At 40.4% G+C, this 18891-nt stretch overlaps 1 protein-coding gene across 1 annotated transcript in view; it reads left to right on the top strand.

Moving 5' to 3' along the window:
- Positions 1-3852: 3852 nt before the first annotated feature.
- Positions 3853-18891, top strand: part of fgd4a (FYVE, RhoGEF and PH domain containing 4a) — a 34674-nt gene continuing 19635 nt past the window's right edge. Inside the window, exons 1-3 of the mRNA XM_049724232.2 lie at positions 3853-4205; positions 18304-18387; positions 18561-18644. Coding sequence (XP_049580189.1) covers positions 4055-4205; positions 18304-18387; positions 18561-18644 — 319 coding nt within the window. The 5' untranslated portion in view covers positions 3853-4054. The remainder of the gene's footprint in view (positions 4206-18303; positions 18388-18560; positions 18645-18891) is intronic.

The following is an 18891-nucleotide window of genomic DNA, read 5'->3' as shown; positions in this document are numbered from 1 at the left end:
TGATTTGTGACGTCTCAATTTTACGATGAAACTAAAAATTTATTATACTGATATTTCACTTTGGTCCTGTAGGTGGCGGTGTTGCTCAGTATTTTATAACTCAAACTTAAATGCAATATTTAAAAATTCCAAGCATGTTTTTGGCATGTGGGAGGAAAGTGGAGTGCCCGGAGAAACCCCACGCGGGCACAGGGAGAACATGAAAACTCCACACAGGGAGGGCCAAAGGTGGAATCGAACCCTCTGAACTGTGAGGCAGACGTGCTAACCAGTGCGTCACCGAGCCGCCTATTCATTCATGTAAAATTCCCAAACTACCAGTGAAATACATATAGGCCTGCAGAATGTCTACAACTAATGTTGAAAACCTTTTGTAAGGCTAACTTGATTTTCATCTGCAGTGAGTGTGTTATTATTTATGTAGTGTCATAATTAAAGGCTTAGTTAGTCTTTTTCGGATTTTAATTCTACTGTGCCTGACTGAATCCTTAACCCAACTAATAAACTTTAAAATGCACTTTAATAGCCACAGACAGGATGAAGTTCTCAGACTGCATGACAAAAAAAAAAACAAAAAAAAAAAAAAAAACGATGTGTTTCATTTGGTGTGGAGCGTTTGACTCGCTGTTTTCAAACAAATTTTAAAAGTTGCAAATTTCGTTAGTGGATGCTTTTGAGGGTAAAGTTGCTGGAGTCTAAAAGGTGCCAGTCTCAATAAAAGTGCTAAATTGGGGAGTCGGTGGGTGGAGTCTGCCTCACTCACCGGTGATGACGTCACTAGACGGAGAAGAACTTGACACCTGACACATTCATTCCGTACTCCGTTCGTAAAAACGCCACATGTAGTATTCCCTTTTAATCAGAGCGTCTCTCTCGTCACCTTTTATATAAAGAGAAGAGTTTAAAGATTTTTTTTTTTTGACGTGTCAGTTTCTACTTGTGAATGAGTCTAATTTGGGTGTCTCGATGCTGGAGGAGCGTTTTTGCACAAAAGCATGGAGGGCTTTAGTAGAGTCGCTTTTCGCAGAAAGCCACAAAGTCTGGATATTGAAGACGCAGGTGAGCTGAGAGGTTTTCTACATAGAGTGATTCTTGACAATATAAGGGCGCTTTTCTGCACGACGACTTGTATTTATGACTATGTCGATGCATTTGTGAGTGTTGTGTAAATGAACGAAATGTATCCCATCTTTACACACGGCTGCAAACTCTAGGGCAGGTATGAAGTCTTGCAGGCAAGTTCCAGCCTGCATATGTAAGCATCTGCAAATTGGAGGGCTGTTTTTTTTTTTTTTCTTCTCGTAACTTGTGACTATGTTAAAACTAGTGCCCAGTGGTGCTTGAACATTAGCTCCATGAGTTAACGTTCAGCACCCTAATACTTGCAGTGCTGAATGTTTTGAACCAGTTCCATGTCAATCTTACTGAAAGCTTATTAGAAGGGAGTAGCTTATGCCTGCGCTGGTAACTGCGTGTGCAAACATGCAAGCAAGAACACTGCCTGCACTTGTATGTGAACTTCGCTCTCTGTGATAGTGGTGTCAACAGCGTGCAGTTACTTGCCATAAGCAAAGCATTTTCTTCCGGTCTACACAGGATCAGAACAACTTATTTATATTTGCAACATAAATTGTAATCTTAGTCCCATGAAGTTACAGTACTTTATTCCCAACAGTCTATTTATTCTCTTCATTTGGTAACGTCTCTCTTGGTGGCACAGTGTTGGATTTACAGAATTAACATTGAAGATTTCACAATATCCTTCTGACTAGTCATCATTGCATTTTGAATATATGTTTTTAAAGCCAACATGTCAGGCTAATCTGCCCAGTTAGCAATGGAACCAATCAGATCTATCTCAATCTCAAATTAATTTTTGCAGGGTCACCTCGCCAGCCCTCTGTTGACAGGATTTTTTTCCGCCCTGTTAGTTTTATCAAAAGTTGTTACAGCTAAGCCTACTCCGATTAGAAAAACATCTGTCACCACTGGAATGGAATAATGGCTGTCAATCAAAACTGGGCATTATTTTTTTTCTAAAAGCAGAATGTTGCCACTGAAATTGTATTGGGTTTTATTCGATGGTGAAGATGTCCCTAGTAAATCTATAATGTTTATTTGCTTATATTCAGATCTAGTTCCTGTTTAAGTGGATGTGAACCACATAGCAAGAACTGCTGAATATATATATATATTTTGTCACCTTTAAGTTATCATGGTGACTTAGAATGACTCTTAATAATCAACCATCTCTCTTTCTGCCCTGTTGATCCAGTTCTAAATAGACCACAAATATGTACTGCCTTTCAGGGAGTGACACGTGCTGTTTGATTGTGTAGAACTGAACAGTATTGGTTGATCCCTTGATCGTGTGTAGATTCCATATTAGTAATTTCACAAGATCTCTAATTGAGCCCAAACAAATGTTTTCCATCCCCTAATTTATTTGCTTAAAGGCATGATGAATTGGGTCCTATACAGTGCAGTCTGTTATTAAAAGAATAAACAGTGTAGTGGAGCTTGTGGTACTGTGAGGGCAACCTAACCAGTGTAACCATAATGGAACGTTTTGTTTCGTGTCTGCTTGGATAGAAGCAGTGGGTCTACAGTATATGAATCAAGACTGTGTTGGCAGCCATTGTTGTGCTCTGAGTGACGCTCATTCATCCTAGTTGAACCCTCCTACTGTCCTCTCCTGGCTTTAACTTCTGGAGACTCTATTCACTTCCTGACTACTCAAACATGAATTCTATTTATGAGCTGAATCTGGGTCATTTCAAAGTTATGGCGCATTGTCATAAGAAAAAAATAACCATTAAGGATAGCCATATTGCAATTATGATGACAGTTTTCAACTGCTGTTGTTGCACAAACTTAATTGTGTCTATGTAATTAGTAAGTAGTCCACGAGATGGCGGTAAATACAATGTTTCAATCTCCTTTTTCTGCTTGGTGCACATCATGCATGATGCTTGTTTATCCCCATAGGACCGTCTGGGGCTTTTATTTGGAGATCATTCTGGCTTGTGACATGACATTTTGCAGGATTTTTTTTTTCTCCTCCCAATTCCAACATTTCTTACATCCCTTGAAATGTACACACACAAAATGGTGGTTGGCTCCTTTTTTACCATGGTATAAAACCATTCATTTTTGTAATGTCAGAATTACCTTTGTATAATTAAAAGTAGTGATATTTGATATTTTTGATCTTTTCCAACAGATTCCGACAGACCCAACAGCCATTTTTGTTTCTGTTTGTAAGCGCGTGCACCGGTGTGCATTTTAACTCGTGGGCAGTATGTATTTTTTCTAAAATGTGCTTCAGATAGATTTTTATTGTAATATGCATATATATTTGAACTACCTCAGTCATTGCCCTGGGATGCCGCCTTGTCTCTTATTAGTGGACATGGTCACATCCTCAGCAGGGCATTCACACTGCCACTGCAGCCACCAACTCAAGCAGTCATGAGGTGGTTTTTTTTTTGTAGAGAGCCCCAGGTCACAGGTACACCTCCATTTGTTACATTCTGAATTGGCAATTGTATAAAATTCAGAACTATGCCTCAACTTTTTGTAACACGTACAGTAATGTCAATTGTGATTCTGCAATCCTTCTGCTTTGAATGTGTAGTGACTACATTTTACATGACACCTGGTGTGTCCATTTTAAAAGTCGTTTGAAAACATTTTTAGTCTTGTCAAACAACTATAGTGAAACACAAAAGACTATCAGTGAGCAGCAGAGAGTCTGTCTCAGGCTTTCCACATGCGTTTCCTGAGCACACCGTTTCCCCTCCTCCTGCCATTGTGAAGTTCTTTCCAGAAAACTACAGTATTCTGTTTTACCTTAACTCCGAGCTCAGCCCGCTCGGCTTTTTGAGGATGGAACTCGGGAGGAGTTTTTCCCTGAACTTTCTGAACTCCAGGAATTCCCCATTGTAGAAGGACAGAACTCCAGGAAGGTGTTAGTGGATTACATACCTGTCTTCAGCATTTTTCCTTAAGACGTAGTTATTTATTTGTGTGTGGAAATGAGAACTTTACCAGAATGGAGTGCGTTTTAGAACGTAACCCGATCTACACGATCAAAGCTCGAGCATTATGTACAGTTATGCTATTTTCACTGGTCTTACAGCCACTGTGGACTACTTGGGGAACAAATAATGGAGATTTCAACTGGAGTGGTACACTAGCGAAAGGTGAGCCATCACGGTATAGGTGGCAGAAGATTTGATTTTGTTTTCTTCAAAGCAAAAGACACTTGTATTGACAATGAAACGGCGGCGCAAGTACTGGTTTTGGAGACGTAAAGGTAAAAATGCAAAGATGTGTCTGCTCTGCTGCTATGGTAAGATTTAGAGGCTTTATTTGATGAATGAAGGATGAAATGTTTTCAAAGTGTTTTACCTCCTTACAGGACAGTACGGTATGGTTGCATTGTATCTTATGAAACATGTCTCATACATCGAGTTGCTTTTTTCTAAACTCACCATTTATTTGCTGTCGGTCTTGCTGAGTGATCATTTGGAGGGATGTAATCTGACCAAAACAAGTCAGATTTGTGTTCCAAAGTTGCTTTTGTTAAGCAGTGCCGCTGAAGTGCGGCAGTGAGTGGTTTACTAATGTGAACGTTTGGCAAAAGCACTTATCACAATAGTTGATTCACTGAGCCGTGGCGTTTGTCTCCATGTGGACGAGCTTGCCGCTGCAAAGCAATGAAGCACAGTTTGAGGGGGAATGCTGGATAAAAAAGCAGTTTTGTCTATAAAGGTCTGGGAACCAACAACCCCCTCCACACACACACACACACACACAGACATTTTTTTTCCAGCCACTCTGGCCTTTTGGCCACTGTCCCTGAGGCCCGTTACCCAACCGTGTTTGTGTTTGTGTGCAGCGTTAAAGGGCACGTATTATATGAGTGGATGTGTGTTGCAGTGTGCACCTTTCTTAGGCTAGCGTGTATTGTTGGAGAGCTCCATCGAGTCCCCCTTCTTTTCCTATTTAAAGAGCAAAAGAGAGAAAACACTGAAGCATTCTGCTTTCGTTCTCACTGGCAGGAAGGAAAAGGCTGGGAACGCAAGCCAGCCTGCCCGAGTCCTTTCACCACACTTATTGTTTCAACGTGGGAGTGGATGTCACATGCTCAAGTGACACCGCTTGTCACAATCAGTGTGGGATGGGTCCACACTTTTAAAAGTGTTCAATGACAAGTCCAAAAGTTTGAACGAGACTAAAAACCTCAATTGTTGGTGGTGTTGTTGACTAATTAATCTTTTGCCCAAAAAACAAGGTAACACGCCTAAATATTTGTCTTCATGTGAACAGTTATGATCAGGGATTTTAAGTACCATCAATTTTATTGATACTTTCATCCCTGGTGATGTCATACACAGTCATGTCTAATATTGTACAACACTGAAGCTCACTGCAGAACAAATATTTAACAATTGCACACGTCATGCAGGTTTTATGGTTTCAATAAAGTGCATGAATTGAAGTCTGCTTGTCAAATCGGTTGAGTTAGATCAAATGTGATTGCTCATCCAGTGCATCAATTATTTATGTAGAGGGGAAAAAAGTAACTCCTGTTAGGCAACTAAATTTGAGACTTTGAAGGCTGGTGCAGTCTACTAATTCAAATGCTACACATGATGAGTCACTTGATCGCACAGAGAAAAATAAAGGTATTAACTAATGACGTATGCTCATCATTGAACTGCATTACATCAACATGAAAGATGTGTCTATTGTTTTGGTGGCTTTATTTAGCCATTGTAAATGAGAGGCACAAACCAAAATTAGTAAGTTGCTCAAAACATGTGAATTTGGAATTTTGCATTACATCCAAATTATATTGCGCAGATGAGTATTTTTAGTTACACTGATTGATAGGAATAATAAAAGTGTTTGTCTCATTGATCCCCTTCAGCATTTATTGTGCAATCTGCATTAAAGACTATTTTACTTCATGTTTCCAGCTGGGAAAGATGAGAAAAGCTAAGACAGCTAGCTAATGAAATTAACCGGGCATCTTCTGCACTCCGATGCTCCTGAGGCTTTGTGAAGAAGTAAATGGTTGAATGCATTTGCTTATCGCTGCTTGCGTTTCAGATTGACAGGAGTAAGGGTGTAGGCCTGTGTCCCAAGCTGATTATGGGAACCAATCCAGTGCAGGTTGTGGCTGTGATGCGGGGGCAGATGCTTACCAGACACACTGCTTGTGCTTGCCTGCCGTCAGCTGTTCTCTGATGCACAAGCAGAGTCTTTGTGCGTGTGCGTGTGCGTGTGTGTGTGCGTGTGTGTGTCTGCGTGTGTGTGTGTGTGTGTGTGTGTGTGTGTGCGTGTGCGCGCGCGCGCGTGTTTGTGCTTGTGCATTGGGGGGTGCGCAATTTCAAACGACCATTCATCATTGACCCTCATAAACAGCAGGGGAGAGAGAAAAAAAAACGAAAAAAAAGAGTTCAAATGTAGTATGGACACATTAGCCTGTGTGGAATTAATTAATGATGCGTGTTGCAAATTATCGCTCGCATCCTCATCGAGTGGTGGGCAATAGCCTGGAGCCATGCTGATGCCATCCTCCTATTACCTTAGGCATAAAACAAAAGATGGATCAGAGTGGTGAGAACGTGGTGTGGGTGTGAGCCACACAGACAAGGTGGCAAAGGAAACACCAGCTGCAGTTTTAAACTGGCAGATAGGGTGTGAAAAATATTGTCACTTGTCACTGCTTTCATGCTTCTGATAGGCTGAAGATGTTAAGCAGCTGGGTACGTTGAATGGAGAAATTTAAGATGGGAATGTTTTACGTTTATTGTAATGTCTTTTGGTTTGATTTTTAAAAAAATTACACCCTCAGCCCAAATCTAAAAATGTCAATTAGATTTACAGTGCATATCAAATAATCTGATAACACATGACTAACCTAAATATGATTAACATCCTCCTTGAGCACATTAGAATAGAGTAAAATAGAAAACAATACTTTTCCTGTCATTGCTCTGAGGAAGGTTTTGCGGCGAATGAATATTAAAGCAGAGTATGATTTAAAGCAGGGATTATCAACTGGGGTCCGTGGCCCTTGAGCGGTCCGTGGCCGTATTGCAGGTGGTCTGCAAAGTTGGAAATGGAAAATAATAGAGTTTTTTTTTTTTAAATTCCAGCTAATTTTGTGAATCGTTTACCCATCCAAATTATGTCAAATGTAGCTGAGATTCCCCAAATAGTCATACGGATGCAAATAAATAGCCTGTATAGGTCTATCCTCCTTTTGTGCAAAATACAATAATATTCCGCCAAAGCAGTGGTCCCCGGATTGCTTCTTGATTATAATGGTGGTCCCTTGGACAAAACCAGTTGCAAACCCCTGATTTAAAGTATAGATACCCACCGCTGTGTCCTCAGTGACGATGAAAGATGCACACATATTTGCCGATTGTTATGCATAACAAGACGGTTGTGTGTGTTTTGTAACACAAGTGCACTGGTGCAGGTTAAAAAGTGGCTTCATGAGTGCGCACCATCACAAGGTTAAGGGTACTTTCCCAGATGACATCCATGCATGTGTTGGATCTAAATAGGCCCATTATTCACACCATCAAAATGTTGCCATGGAAACACTGTCCATCACATAAGTGTTGTGTTGGCTTATCAAATCAAGCATTCATTTATAGGTTAATGAATGTCTGTTGAGTGATGATTGCCACAATTTGTCATCATACACAAAATAGCACACAAACTTCATCACTACCAATAATTTAAACACGACTGACTTTGTGACCCTAATAATCAAAATACCTGTATAAATCTTTAGCAAACTGAAATTGGAATTGCATGGTAATTCCTTTGCTGTGTATTGTGTGTTTGAGTGTGACCCGACCTGAATACTGTGTGACCTTTTGGCACTCGCAACTCTGCACTATCCATGCCCAGGAAGTAACTCTTCATTTTCTGTATACAGCAACCAGATATCCTGTCAGAGGTTTATACACACGCACACACACATGCGCACTTAGTACACTTCAGGCGCATTAATTACTGTGTAGTGTAATGAGGCCTGCACAACCTCAAACCTTTGCGTGTGCCAGTGTTGGTTGGTGGTGTATGTGTCATCCAATCAAGGATGCGCGAGTGGGACATTTAGTACAGAAATACATTTGAAATACTGTGTGCCATGGTCAAACCAGTCAACATCATATTTACTTATTACAATGGCTATTTGCCAAGTAACATTTCTGGTGTAGCATTTTCTTTTTCTCTTTGCACCACTTGGTGGCGTGCAGTATTTTGGATTATGCATAGCAAAAAAATAAAATAAGAAATGAAAGTTAAAGCAAAAATATCAGTTAACTTTCTATGTTAGCTTAACAAAGGTTTGGTGATGTCTACGTAGGTCTGGCATAGGAGAATATGCATGACGTCAAAGTTTAGTTTGATTTTTTTTAATTTCATTTTAACCTTACTAAGGCCAGATGAGTTTGATTGAATTCTGAAATGTGTGACATTTTGAGATCCTGTCACTGTATTGTAGTGTTAAATGAAGACTAAAAATGGAGAATATCACAAAAGGTCAATTGACTCTTTGTCATCATTTGTCCCCTTTTAAAATATTTCACAAGATGCGTTACTATGTTGAAGTTTGCAGTTTTTTCTTGGAGCACTTAATAAAGTTATCATATTCTGCATTCATTTGATCATTTCACAATCCTACGTGGAACTTAATTAAGCTGGATACGTATATCCACAGTATTCTGCCAGTGTTGTAGATGTTTGCTTATCTTCTATAGGGCCAATTTGTGTGTGCAGTTCAGGCTGAAAATGAAAGCGTATGAGACCGCCAGCCACGGCGCCCAGGGGGCTCCGAGGATGATTTCTCTCAAACAGATCAATTCTTCGTCATCTCATGTCGAACCTGCTGTGCTTCTCTTGTGTCGCTCTCTCCCTTCCCTTGAAGGGGGTTGGTTTGCGTGGCATTGCGCATCTTCTATGCACTCTGGCCAGCAGCAGTATCCAGGGGCAGCAGATGAGTGTGGCCATTGGCTTCCTCCCCTATTACTGGCCCTCCCCTCCTCCTACACAATGGGAATGATTGTCCATGTGACACACACACACAGAGGGGGCTTTGCTCTGCTTGTGGGCTGACTGGCGCTCCCCCACCATATGCCCCATCTCCACTGGAATGTGATTCTCTTCTTCAGTCCATGTGGAGTGGAAGGCGGAACTGTGTGAAGCAGAAAGTGAGAGGGACAGAGAGAGAGAGAGAGAGAGAGAGCAAGATGAGAGGTTGAGCTGAAGGGTGAGTCAGTGCAAGGAGGGAGCGACGGAAGGAAGGGAGGATGCAAGAAATGCAGCCAGGCAGCAGTCTATCAGCAGCCTGATTTCCGAACCTGCCCACCGGCTCTGGAAGCATCGCACACAAGAGGGGGAACTCTTTTTTCTTTTAAGGGTGGGAATCTATTTTCCACTCTGTACCCTACTTGTGTTGTGACTGGACACGATCTCCACCCAGGTTAGTGCTTCATACCGGCATGCACAGTGTAGCCGTAGGGCGTTGGGTTGATCGGGCTGACATATGAAGCGGTGCTGCGCCAGAAAGGTGTTGTCTGCGCAGCACACACACATACGCACATACACTAGGATGCCCTTTGCTGAGGCTGCTGGTTAATGAAGGAGGGGGCACACATGGTGTGTGTATGTGTGTATGTGTATATGTGTATATGTGTGTGTCGTAAGGTGTTTTCAGATGAGTCTCGGAGCTGCAGGGAAATGCGCTGAAAATCTGCAACACACACACACATTTATGGTTTTCCATTGGAGCGGCTACTACTGTTTCCCCCAGTTTAGTGTGCTCCCTTTGATTGGCGCCTCAGTCTCTGCTTGAGCTGTGGGAAAACATGCACTTGTGTGTTACTGTGCGTATTTTCACTGTTGCCTGCTAGAGTTGGGTTAGGGTTAGCTGACTACAATGTGATTTAAAGTCACCTTGTCTTTAGTGATGGAATAAAACTTTCTGATGATGGACATGAGACCTTGGACAGGGCATTGTTGAGATGGACATTAGTTGTCTTGCTTTTTTTATTAGAAGCATTTAAAGAAACTTTTTGGCTGTATTGAACTTGAACTTTGTTGTTGGTGTAATAATGAGTCAAATGGTGTCCTTCATTCCCATGGCAACTACGGCTCATCTGTTTAACAGCTACTATGTTAGCACCAATACTGATTCAGAATTGAGTGTTGTGCTTGCAACATTGACATGTGTTAAACTGACCAGAATAATTTGGAATATCCTGTAGTATTTGGATGGGTCAACGAAAAGGAAGGTCTCAATGGATATTACTGAGCCCGTCTGTTCCAAATGTCCACAAAAATGATTTCCCATCTGTAGGAGGGGCACTTTAAAGAAATGACTCCCTTTAGGCACACTTTGATTAAAAAGCATAAATCAATACGGTGTCATTATTTATTTATTTTTGTCGCTCATTGCAAATCATAACACAAAAGTTTAAATTTTTTGCCACTTAGGAATACATCTTGCTATCATGGCCAGATTCTGCTGTTTTAGAGGTAAATCTAATGCATCAGTCCCATTTTGACTCCACAATTATTCTGGAAGGTACAAGTTTATATCGCCAAGCCCCCATGTAACAAGGTGCCATACTAGGACACTGTGAAAGAATACCAAGAGTTCTAATGAAAGAAAATAGACTTGGTATCTTGGATATAAATCAGCAAAATCTTAGCTCTGAAACATTCAGATTTAGAAACACCAGTGCAACATAAATGCATGCAGTATATTCATTTTGTAGCACTCCAATGAACAAGTTTCATTGGGTGGCATGCAAGTTTATGATTTTGATGAGTCGTGACATGTACTGTTCATTTTTTTTTCTTTTGTGGAAATAGTTAAATATTGTGTGGTTTCACTGGTACGGAGGAGTGAACATGCAGTGTGAGGTGAAAAATGAGCATATTAAAAAGAGAACATGTTTCACAAGTAAAAACTAAAAAGAAGGAAGAAGGAAGCCTTATGCAAATAGAGCTGAGGTCTCAACACTTGCTCGTGTACACCAAGTGTGATCTCTCATCACCTTATTTCATTACTTATTTTATTTCTCCCGTTCTTATGTTTTTCCCCCACATTAATTAGTTAAGGATGTTATAAATGTTTTTTCACCTTCCTCTTTCTGTAATGGCCAAAGTAAAAATAAAATGCAACGTCATGCCCAATGCAAAGGCACTGGCTCCTTTATTGGCAGTGAGTCAAGTTGCTGTTTTGTTCTCTTTGTACAGTGGTTTGTCTTTCTGCTGGCACCAACCAGAAATGTTGATTCCGTTTGACACCTTATTCCACCACGAGGTGTCAGATGAAATGTGGCATTTGTGTGGGCAGGGGCAGGTTTTGAGACAGAGAATAACATTTTCAAAGCTGTTTCAAAAGCATTTGGATTGTACTGTGGAGCGTCGTTGTTAGCAATATAGGACCCGCACTTTGTCGCTCAAATACATACTTTCCTAAAGGGCCTCAAAGACATTTTTGTGCTGTGTTCAAAGTTTCATTTATCAAGGCAGGTCAGGTCAGAATATTATAATCAAAACAAAATGTACTTTTCATTCAGAACAAAAATATCCAAGTCATCACCGAAATAACACCAAAGTGGTCATATAATGAATTACATTTCCCAACTTGACACATGCGGAATAAAACAAATTTGTTTGCATTTCCTCTAAAAGGAGCTGCTTTCTAATGGGTAAAATGGTTTTCGTTCCTCTTTCTATATATCTTTCAGCGTGTTGTTGCTTCAGGCTCGACTTTCTGCAGAAAGCTTGTCTGCGCATTCCAGTTCAGTGCTGAGAATGTAGGCTCCAGAGCTTCTTGTCAGAGAGACTCATTCATACTCGGCACAAGAATCCTGCTGGGCACAATGATCTTGTTTGAGTTCTTTCTGCGCTGTTTGATGAGGCACTACATTTACTAGTTGGCCTATTTACTTCATGCATTATGCATCAAGTGAAATCTGATTAGTGCCATTTGCAATTCATCACTGACAACATTCAGACATACAATATGAAGGAGCTTTGCTATGACGATATACAATTTAGTACTTAAGCAAAACATGATTCTTCTTACTCAACCTCATTTATATTGGTTCAGTGACATTTATGTGTGAAATGTATGTTTTCCATCACTTATTGAAGGTCAAAGGTGTATGTGTGGAAAAGCCCTAGTCACTCAGTGTAAAGCTAAAAAAAAAGAACAGTAGGTGTCAGCCACTGTGAAAGTATGATTACACCATGTCCTCATGAAACTTTCACAGATGTCATCCACACCTCCTCCACTTGATGACTTTTAGTCTCCACTGAACTCAGACCATCACCAAATGACCAATAGAAGGGTATGGTTTGTAAGAATTTCTCATGAGGTTATTTTTGGAGAGGTTTTAAACTCAGGAAGTACTTTTGCTTCATAGATGGAACTTTAAGGGCTATTTTGGGATGACAATGGAAAAAAGGCTTAAAAAAGAAATGACGGCATAGAATCTGCTTGATCAGTTATTATCACATTGTTTTTAACATTGAGTGTCCATTTCACCTTTGTAGTCTAGCTTGCCATGAAAGTGCTGACCATGATTATAAGCTCTTGTTTATTTCATGAGAAGTCTGCTTGGGCCCAGCGAGGGGCGCTGATTGGTCGAACAACTTATTGATTGACACATTTAGATGCTGCCGCCGGGTGGCTGTTATGTGTTTTCCGCAATAGACTGGTAGGTCACAGGGGAGGGAGCAAGGGGTGACAGAAGAGGCACAATGAAAGAGGGGAAAGTATTAATAGAGACTGAGAACCAACCAGTGTTGCCTACTCATTCTCACAATAAACTTCTTCTCTTTGCTCATTAATCAGTCTGCTATCTACATCCTCTTTTTACATATTTGTACTATATTATCCTTTAAATTATCTTTTGAAATTACAAAAAAACGTTTTAACTCTGCTAAGGAGTTTGTTGTTTTGCTGAGTCGTGTGTATGCTGGCGGCCATCGATGAGATGCGATGGCCAGTATCTGCTTTAGATACAGTTCACGAGGCTCGTGGTTGGCTTAATTTTAACCCAGTCGCAGTAGCAGCTATACAATTGTCAGTTCCACCACATGCTCTACATTATAATTTCCTGGAGCTGCTGTATGATACCAATAAAATTCTTGCTGCTCTTTATGCATTCTTCTCAGGAACATCTCCGGCATGCACATAATCCCGGCATCAAAGCATTCATCCACTGTAATGCTGTTGTGTTTTAATGTTCAGAGTCAGGCATGTGCAATGTTTATTATTTCCGCCACAAACAAAAGATTTAGGGGGAAAATTTTATACCTACACATGGTGGTGGCAGGTCACTGATGGGGTTCACTTTCCTCTCATTTGTCCATGTTTGCCCTACAACTGACTGGCAAAAGCAGTATAGAAAGTGATTGAATGAATACCGGTGGCAAAATAATCATCAGAAATTGTTTCTTAGTTTTCGTTGTAACTAAACGCATATTCTGTTTGGTCTTGAGAGCTGTGTTGCAAGTTGACTTTAAGGACCTTCCAATATAGACAAATTGGTATACGATTTTGGAAGGGTGCCTAAAATCAGTTTTTATGTAGATGAGAGAAATCAACTAATTATGTTTTGTCCACACAAAGGGTCTCATCTGGTTGTTTGAGCCGCATCACGAGCTCCACAAGGTCATTTAATTTTCACTCAATTATGAATGTGGCTGACCCATAGGTCTTTGGTTATTGTCAATTCTGTCTGGGCAGCGGAGTGAGGACATGGCTACATCTGCTCCCATTCGATAACTAACGTCTCGTCTGAAAGCCTTGAAAAGGCAAGACACGCGTTATTAAGCGGCATCAACTGCGGTGTGATTAAAGGGGTGTGACTTGGCATGTAAATGTGTTCCCAACATACCTTAATCCGTCAATTTAATATGGGGAAACTCTGCAAATGCAAAGTCATAGCGTTAAGCTTTTTCACTATAATATTGGTCGGTTGGCTGATGTTTCCATTTGGATGCTAAATGCTGCTTTATGGGGAGGGGTCTTGTTTTATGTGGATAGTGCTTCAGTGTGTAGCATTTTCTTCTTCACGGTCCGTAAATGCATTTTTGTCAGATTGATTTAAAAGTAGACTCCATATCTGGGTGGCGCACATATTTATTGATATAATTAGATATCGTGGTTGTTTAGCTTGGTTGCGTTGGAGAGGCAACTTTCCTGGACAAATAATTTTGTAGATAATGGACAAAATGCGTGATTTCAGGTATTTTAAACAAAATGTTCCTCTTTCTACTTGTGAATAATCTCTCAGGTATGTGATACACTGCACCTCAGAGATTTCAGTCCTTTGGTGTGCTTTTGGTGTCCTTATGTATCTGTTTCTGAATCCTACCCTCGCATTGCCCTTAATTTATTCTCAGTGACTGTGAAACCTTTGAAGCCCTCCTCTTTTTTTCCCTCATCATACCTGGTTTCTTGGAAACCGGTTTGTGAAGTGACGGGGCAGGTACTCTTATGGTAAATAAAGTCACTGAGCTGTCAAGTCAACCTGTAGTTGAAATTTGGTCTATTTTCAAAAGGAAAAGCCCATATGTAATTCAAATCAGATAGTATTGTTGGATTCAGCATGTGGAAAACATTGCAGTTCTGGAAGGAAGTATGCTCAGGTACTGTGGACTTCTTTTTTTTTTTTTTTTTTTTTTTACGGTTTACGAGATGATCAGATTAGAAGTCTATTGTGGATGCTTTTGAGTTTTATTGTAGGAACCATACACACATGCTGCATTGTTTTTACGTCAGAACCATTTTAAAAGTGTTCTCTGAGTTCCCGTTTGTATAAGAACACTGTTAAATTTCAAAGCTGTTGTCATGAAAAGAGTCTTCACTCCGTCCATGTCAGCTTGTTGCTATGGAGGGGGAAAGCACAGAAAAACAGGTTTGCAATAGCATGCCTTTCAACACAGGAGATAATAGGGGTGTTTTACTCCCATTTGTTTGAGAATGAAGTAAAAATATGACATTGTAGAAGTACGTAGTTACTGATTATTGCCATACAGGCTATTTTTCGTACTTAGTCTCTGAGGAAAGGTGTGTGAAGTGTCTTGACCAAGGACGTAACGACACGTGGCTTGGACAGAGCTGGGTTCGAACTGCCGACCCTCCGGTTTCTGAACGACCCACACTACGGCCTGAGCCACGTCCGCCACAATATTGATCATTCCCGATGTTAGCTCTGATTGAGTTCCCATCTTCTCTCAGATTTAAAATGGACAGCTCTTCATGCTTGCTTAACAGCAAATAGAGTTTTCACAGGCTAAACACAAAGCCAAAAACAGGGACGATCTAAACCACTTTGAGTTCCAATACTTTTGCTCGCAAACCAAAAGTGCTCTGTCTTGCGCTATTTAGCACATAGAAATGTACATACAGTGAAATGAAATAAAAGCTGGAATTCTGAACTTTCGTCTCATATTCATCTTTTGATTTGAAACTCAAATGTCTTCAGTTTCCAACAAAAACAAAGGAATTGACTTTGTTGTACCAATTCTTTTGCAAGGGACTGTATGTATTGTGGATATCATTGTCCATAATTGCTATGGTTTACTGGCAGTGATACAGAATGACTGACTCACAAAAAAGAGGAACAACACGTTTGAATTTGAGTAGTTTTACATGTTTGTCATCTCCCTCCCACAAGAGAAGACTATTTTCCCCAACAGTTTTGTGTTTCTCATGGCCCTGTTATCATTTCATCAAGATTGACAGTCAGCTCAAGGTTGCATAACGGCAATGATTAATTTGATGTCCGTTTCCCTTCACAACCAGTCAGCACCATTTACGACTGTGCGTCTGCCTGCCTGTACCCAATTGTGTTCAGTCTATCGCGGCCTTTTTTCTAGTAGGTTAGCCAAATGTTGCTAGATGTGAAAACAGGATGTTGATAGTATGGAGAGGATGTTTTGGAGCAAGCCATTTGCTGGCCACTAAATGTCCTCCTTTTGTAGAAACTAAAGATGTTGTCAGTTTGTATTTTAGCACATTGGACACCCTTTTTGTTTTCCGGGTTTCATGCCATGCACCTTTCAGTACTGACATGGTGACACTTCCCACTTGATGAAATAATAGGAGTGGGATGATGTTGGTCACGTAGCCGAGCATCTGGTGACAGTATCGCACTTAGTGTGTTCTTTATGCAAATGTTCTAATAGGAATATGGATGTGTAAGCTGCTTTGACATGTTTATAGTTATAATAAAGAAACTTACAGCATGTGTGTTTATGGGTGCACATGTAAACAGCAGGGTGCCAGTCATGAGGACTCCAGATGGCGAATGGAGAAAGCTCTAGTTTAATCCCTGAGCCACAATATTACACCCCCTTCTTTACCTACACACACACACACACACGCACGCACGCACGCACACACACACACACACACACACACACACACACACACACACACACACACACACACACACACACACACACACACACACACACACACACACACACACACACACACACACACACACTCGTTTTGTAACAGCCTCTGTCTGTAGTAGGTCAGTATTTGACTTAGGCTCAATCCCATTCTTTCCTTTTAACCCTAAACCTTTGTCTCGTCCCTTCCCCTTACTCTTCTTTGGAGAAATGAAGACAAAGGGTTTAAAAAAAAAAAAAATCCCCTCAGGAATTGGGAACATACTAGACTCATGACGTCATCATTTGGAGCCATGAAGACTATTTTTCTCCGATGCGGTTTAAGCTTCATAACACTCAACTCAGAATATGTCATATAAAATACAATAAAACTTTAATTATACAGCACATATCGGAACTTCTAAGCCAAACATAAGTGTCATTACAATGAAAATCAATAAATATTACTTGCATGTATGTGCTTCTTCCTGTATTTTCATACACCAATGTTGACGCCTGTTGCCGAGGGGGCAAACAGCGTAGAAGTCATGTCGTTTTGGGAAGTCGGGGTTCTGTCTTCGTGCTTTAGGGTCATGCCCCCTTTTTTGTGGCCCAACCCCTAGTTTACGGAGAATCTTGGTTCTCATGAATTTCTAGGGGGATGGGACAAGATGAGATGTAAAGGAGCATACTACCCATATATTGGGATTGAGCCTTAGTCTACTTATTTTCCTCATTACTAGTTAAAAAGAATTAAAGAGATTTTCCGCATACATTTCCAAGTACTGTAAAGCACATTTATTCAATAATTATAAAGCATTGAATCTTGACTATGGCTAGGTATAATGAAATATGGGGTCCTGTGAATGGATGGATGATTCATTGTTTACACATACAGAAGATTTTGAGTTCAAGACTAGCTTTTAGTGCAGGTCAAAGTAACTGAGAAACCACCAAGGATAACAATTATGCCATGATCCAGCAATTCTACAATAATAAAAAAAATTGTGAGAATGGAAACACAATAAGCATCAACAAAATATTTGTTCACATCTCCTGTGCTGTCATAAAATATATGACAGCAGAAAATTAGCAACATAAGATGACTAAGCAACATTGGTTTATTTCATATTTCCATATCCGCAATTCACTATTGAAGTTCTAGAAATGTTAAAGCTCTGTATGCTGTAGCTTATATGATTCATATACGTACATTCCGTCATGTAGCATAGGATAACACGGAGTGACGGCTGATGAGTCAAGAAGTCAGTCAGCATCACATGGTGGCTTTCTGCAATGTGACAGTCATCAGTGCGTCACCTGGAGCGCAGTGGAGTATGTTTACATACATGTACAACTGATTTATTGCTCTGTGTGTGGCGTGCACACTTACATGTTTACTTCTTTGCATTGCTTGCAGCTTTGATTCTTTGAGAGTTTTTTTTACTTGCTATTGAGAGTGTTGCTCCATTATTGTCTGAGTTATGTCTGATTTCAGGGCGGGGGTTTACACTCCTTTGAGTCCTCATTGTTTTTAATGCTATTTTCTCTTTAATCTTTTCTATGCATATTAACGGGCTGTGTATAATTGTTGTTAGCTGTCCCCATAGGCTATGCCCTACATATCCCAGACAGGCTAATTAGTTTCTGTCTCCAAAGACTGTTGCTTTGTGTTCATCAAATAAACAAGTTATGGTTGGAGTTAACAGGGGCCTCACCAGCTTTACATTTTTCCGATGTGATGGTTGTGGATTTGATTTGTTTAGGTGTATGTGATGTGCTGTGATGCTGTCATCTCGTTCGCATCATTGTAATTGCGGATTCCGTCTCATGTGCTTGCAGAGAGCAACGATAACGTGGCCTGTTTCCAGTCCAAGTGTGCTGATGAAGAAGCCTGCGTGCCTGTGAAAATTGAGCCCTCCACAGGTAAGACTCACCTTGCAGCCATCTTTTTATTTGTCTATCTTTCATGTCATGGGAAAACAGTACATTTCAATCAATTGATTTATTTTCTTTTGTCTTTTTTACCTTCAATATTCATGCTGTAAGGAAATCTAGTTTGCATCATTGAAATTGTGAATTCCGTCACCTGTTTACAGAGAGGAACGATGATGTGGTGTGCTTCCAGTCCAAGTGTGCTGATGAAGAAGCCTGTGTGACTGTGAAAAGTGAGCCCTCCACAGGTAAGATGCTTTACCCACGCTCACCTTGCAGCCATCTTTTTTTTACATTGACAGCTATCAACATCAAGGGACCATTTAAATGGGCTGGCACAAAATGTGGGAAAAGCTTTTTTTTTTTTTTTTTTTTATCCTTCTAGAATTTTTTTTTTTTAATTTAGCTTGCAACACTTTTGAGGGTCCACCTTTCTGGTAGTGTTTTTTAGTACAGTATGGCGTAGAAAATATTGCTCCTCAAAGAAAATTCAAG

This window comes from Syngnathus scovelli, chromosome 6 (assembly GCF_024217435.2).
Source record: "Syngnathus scovelli strain Florida chromosome 6, RoL_Ssco_1.2, whole genome shotgun sequence".
NCBI lineage: Eukaryota > Metazoa > Chordata > Actinopteri > Syngnathiformes > Syngnathidae > Syngnathus > Syngnathus scovelli.
This window is presented reverse-complemented; position numbering and strand designations above follow the sequence as displayed.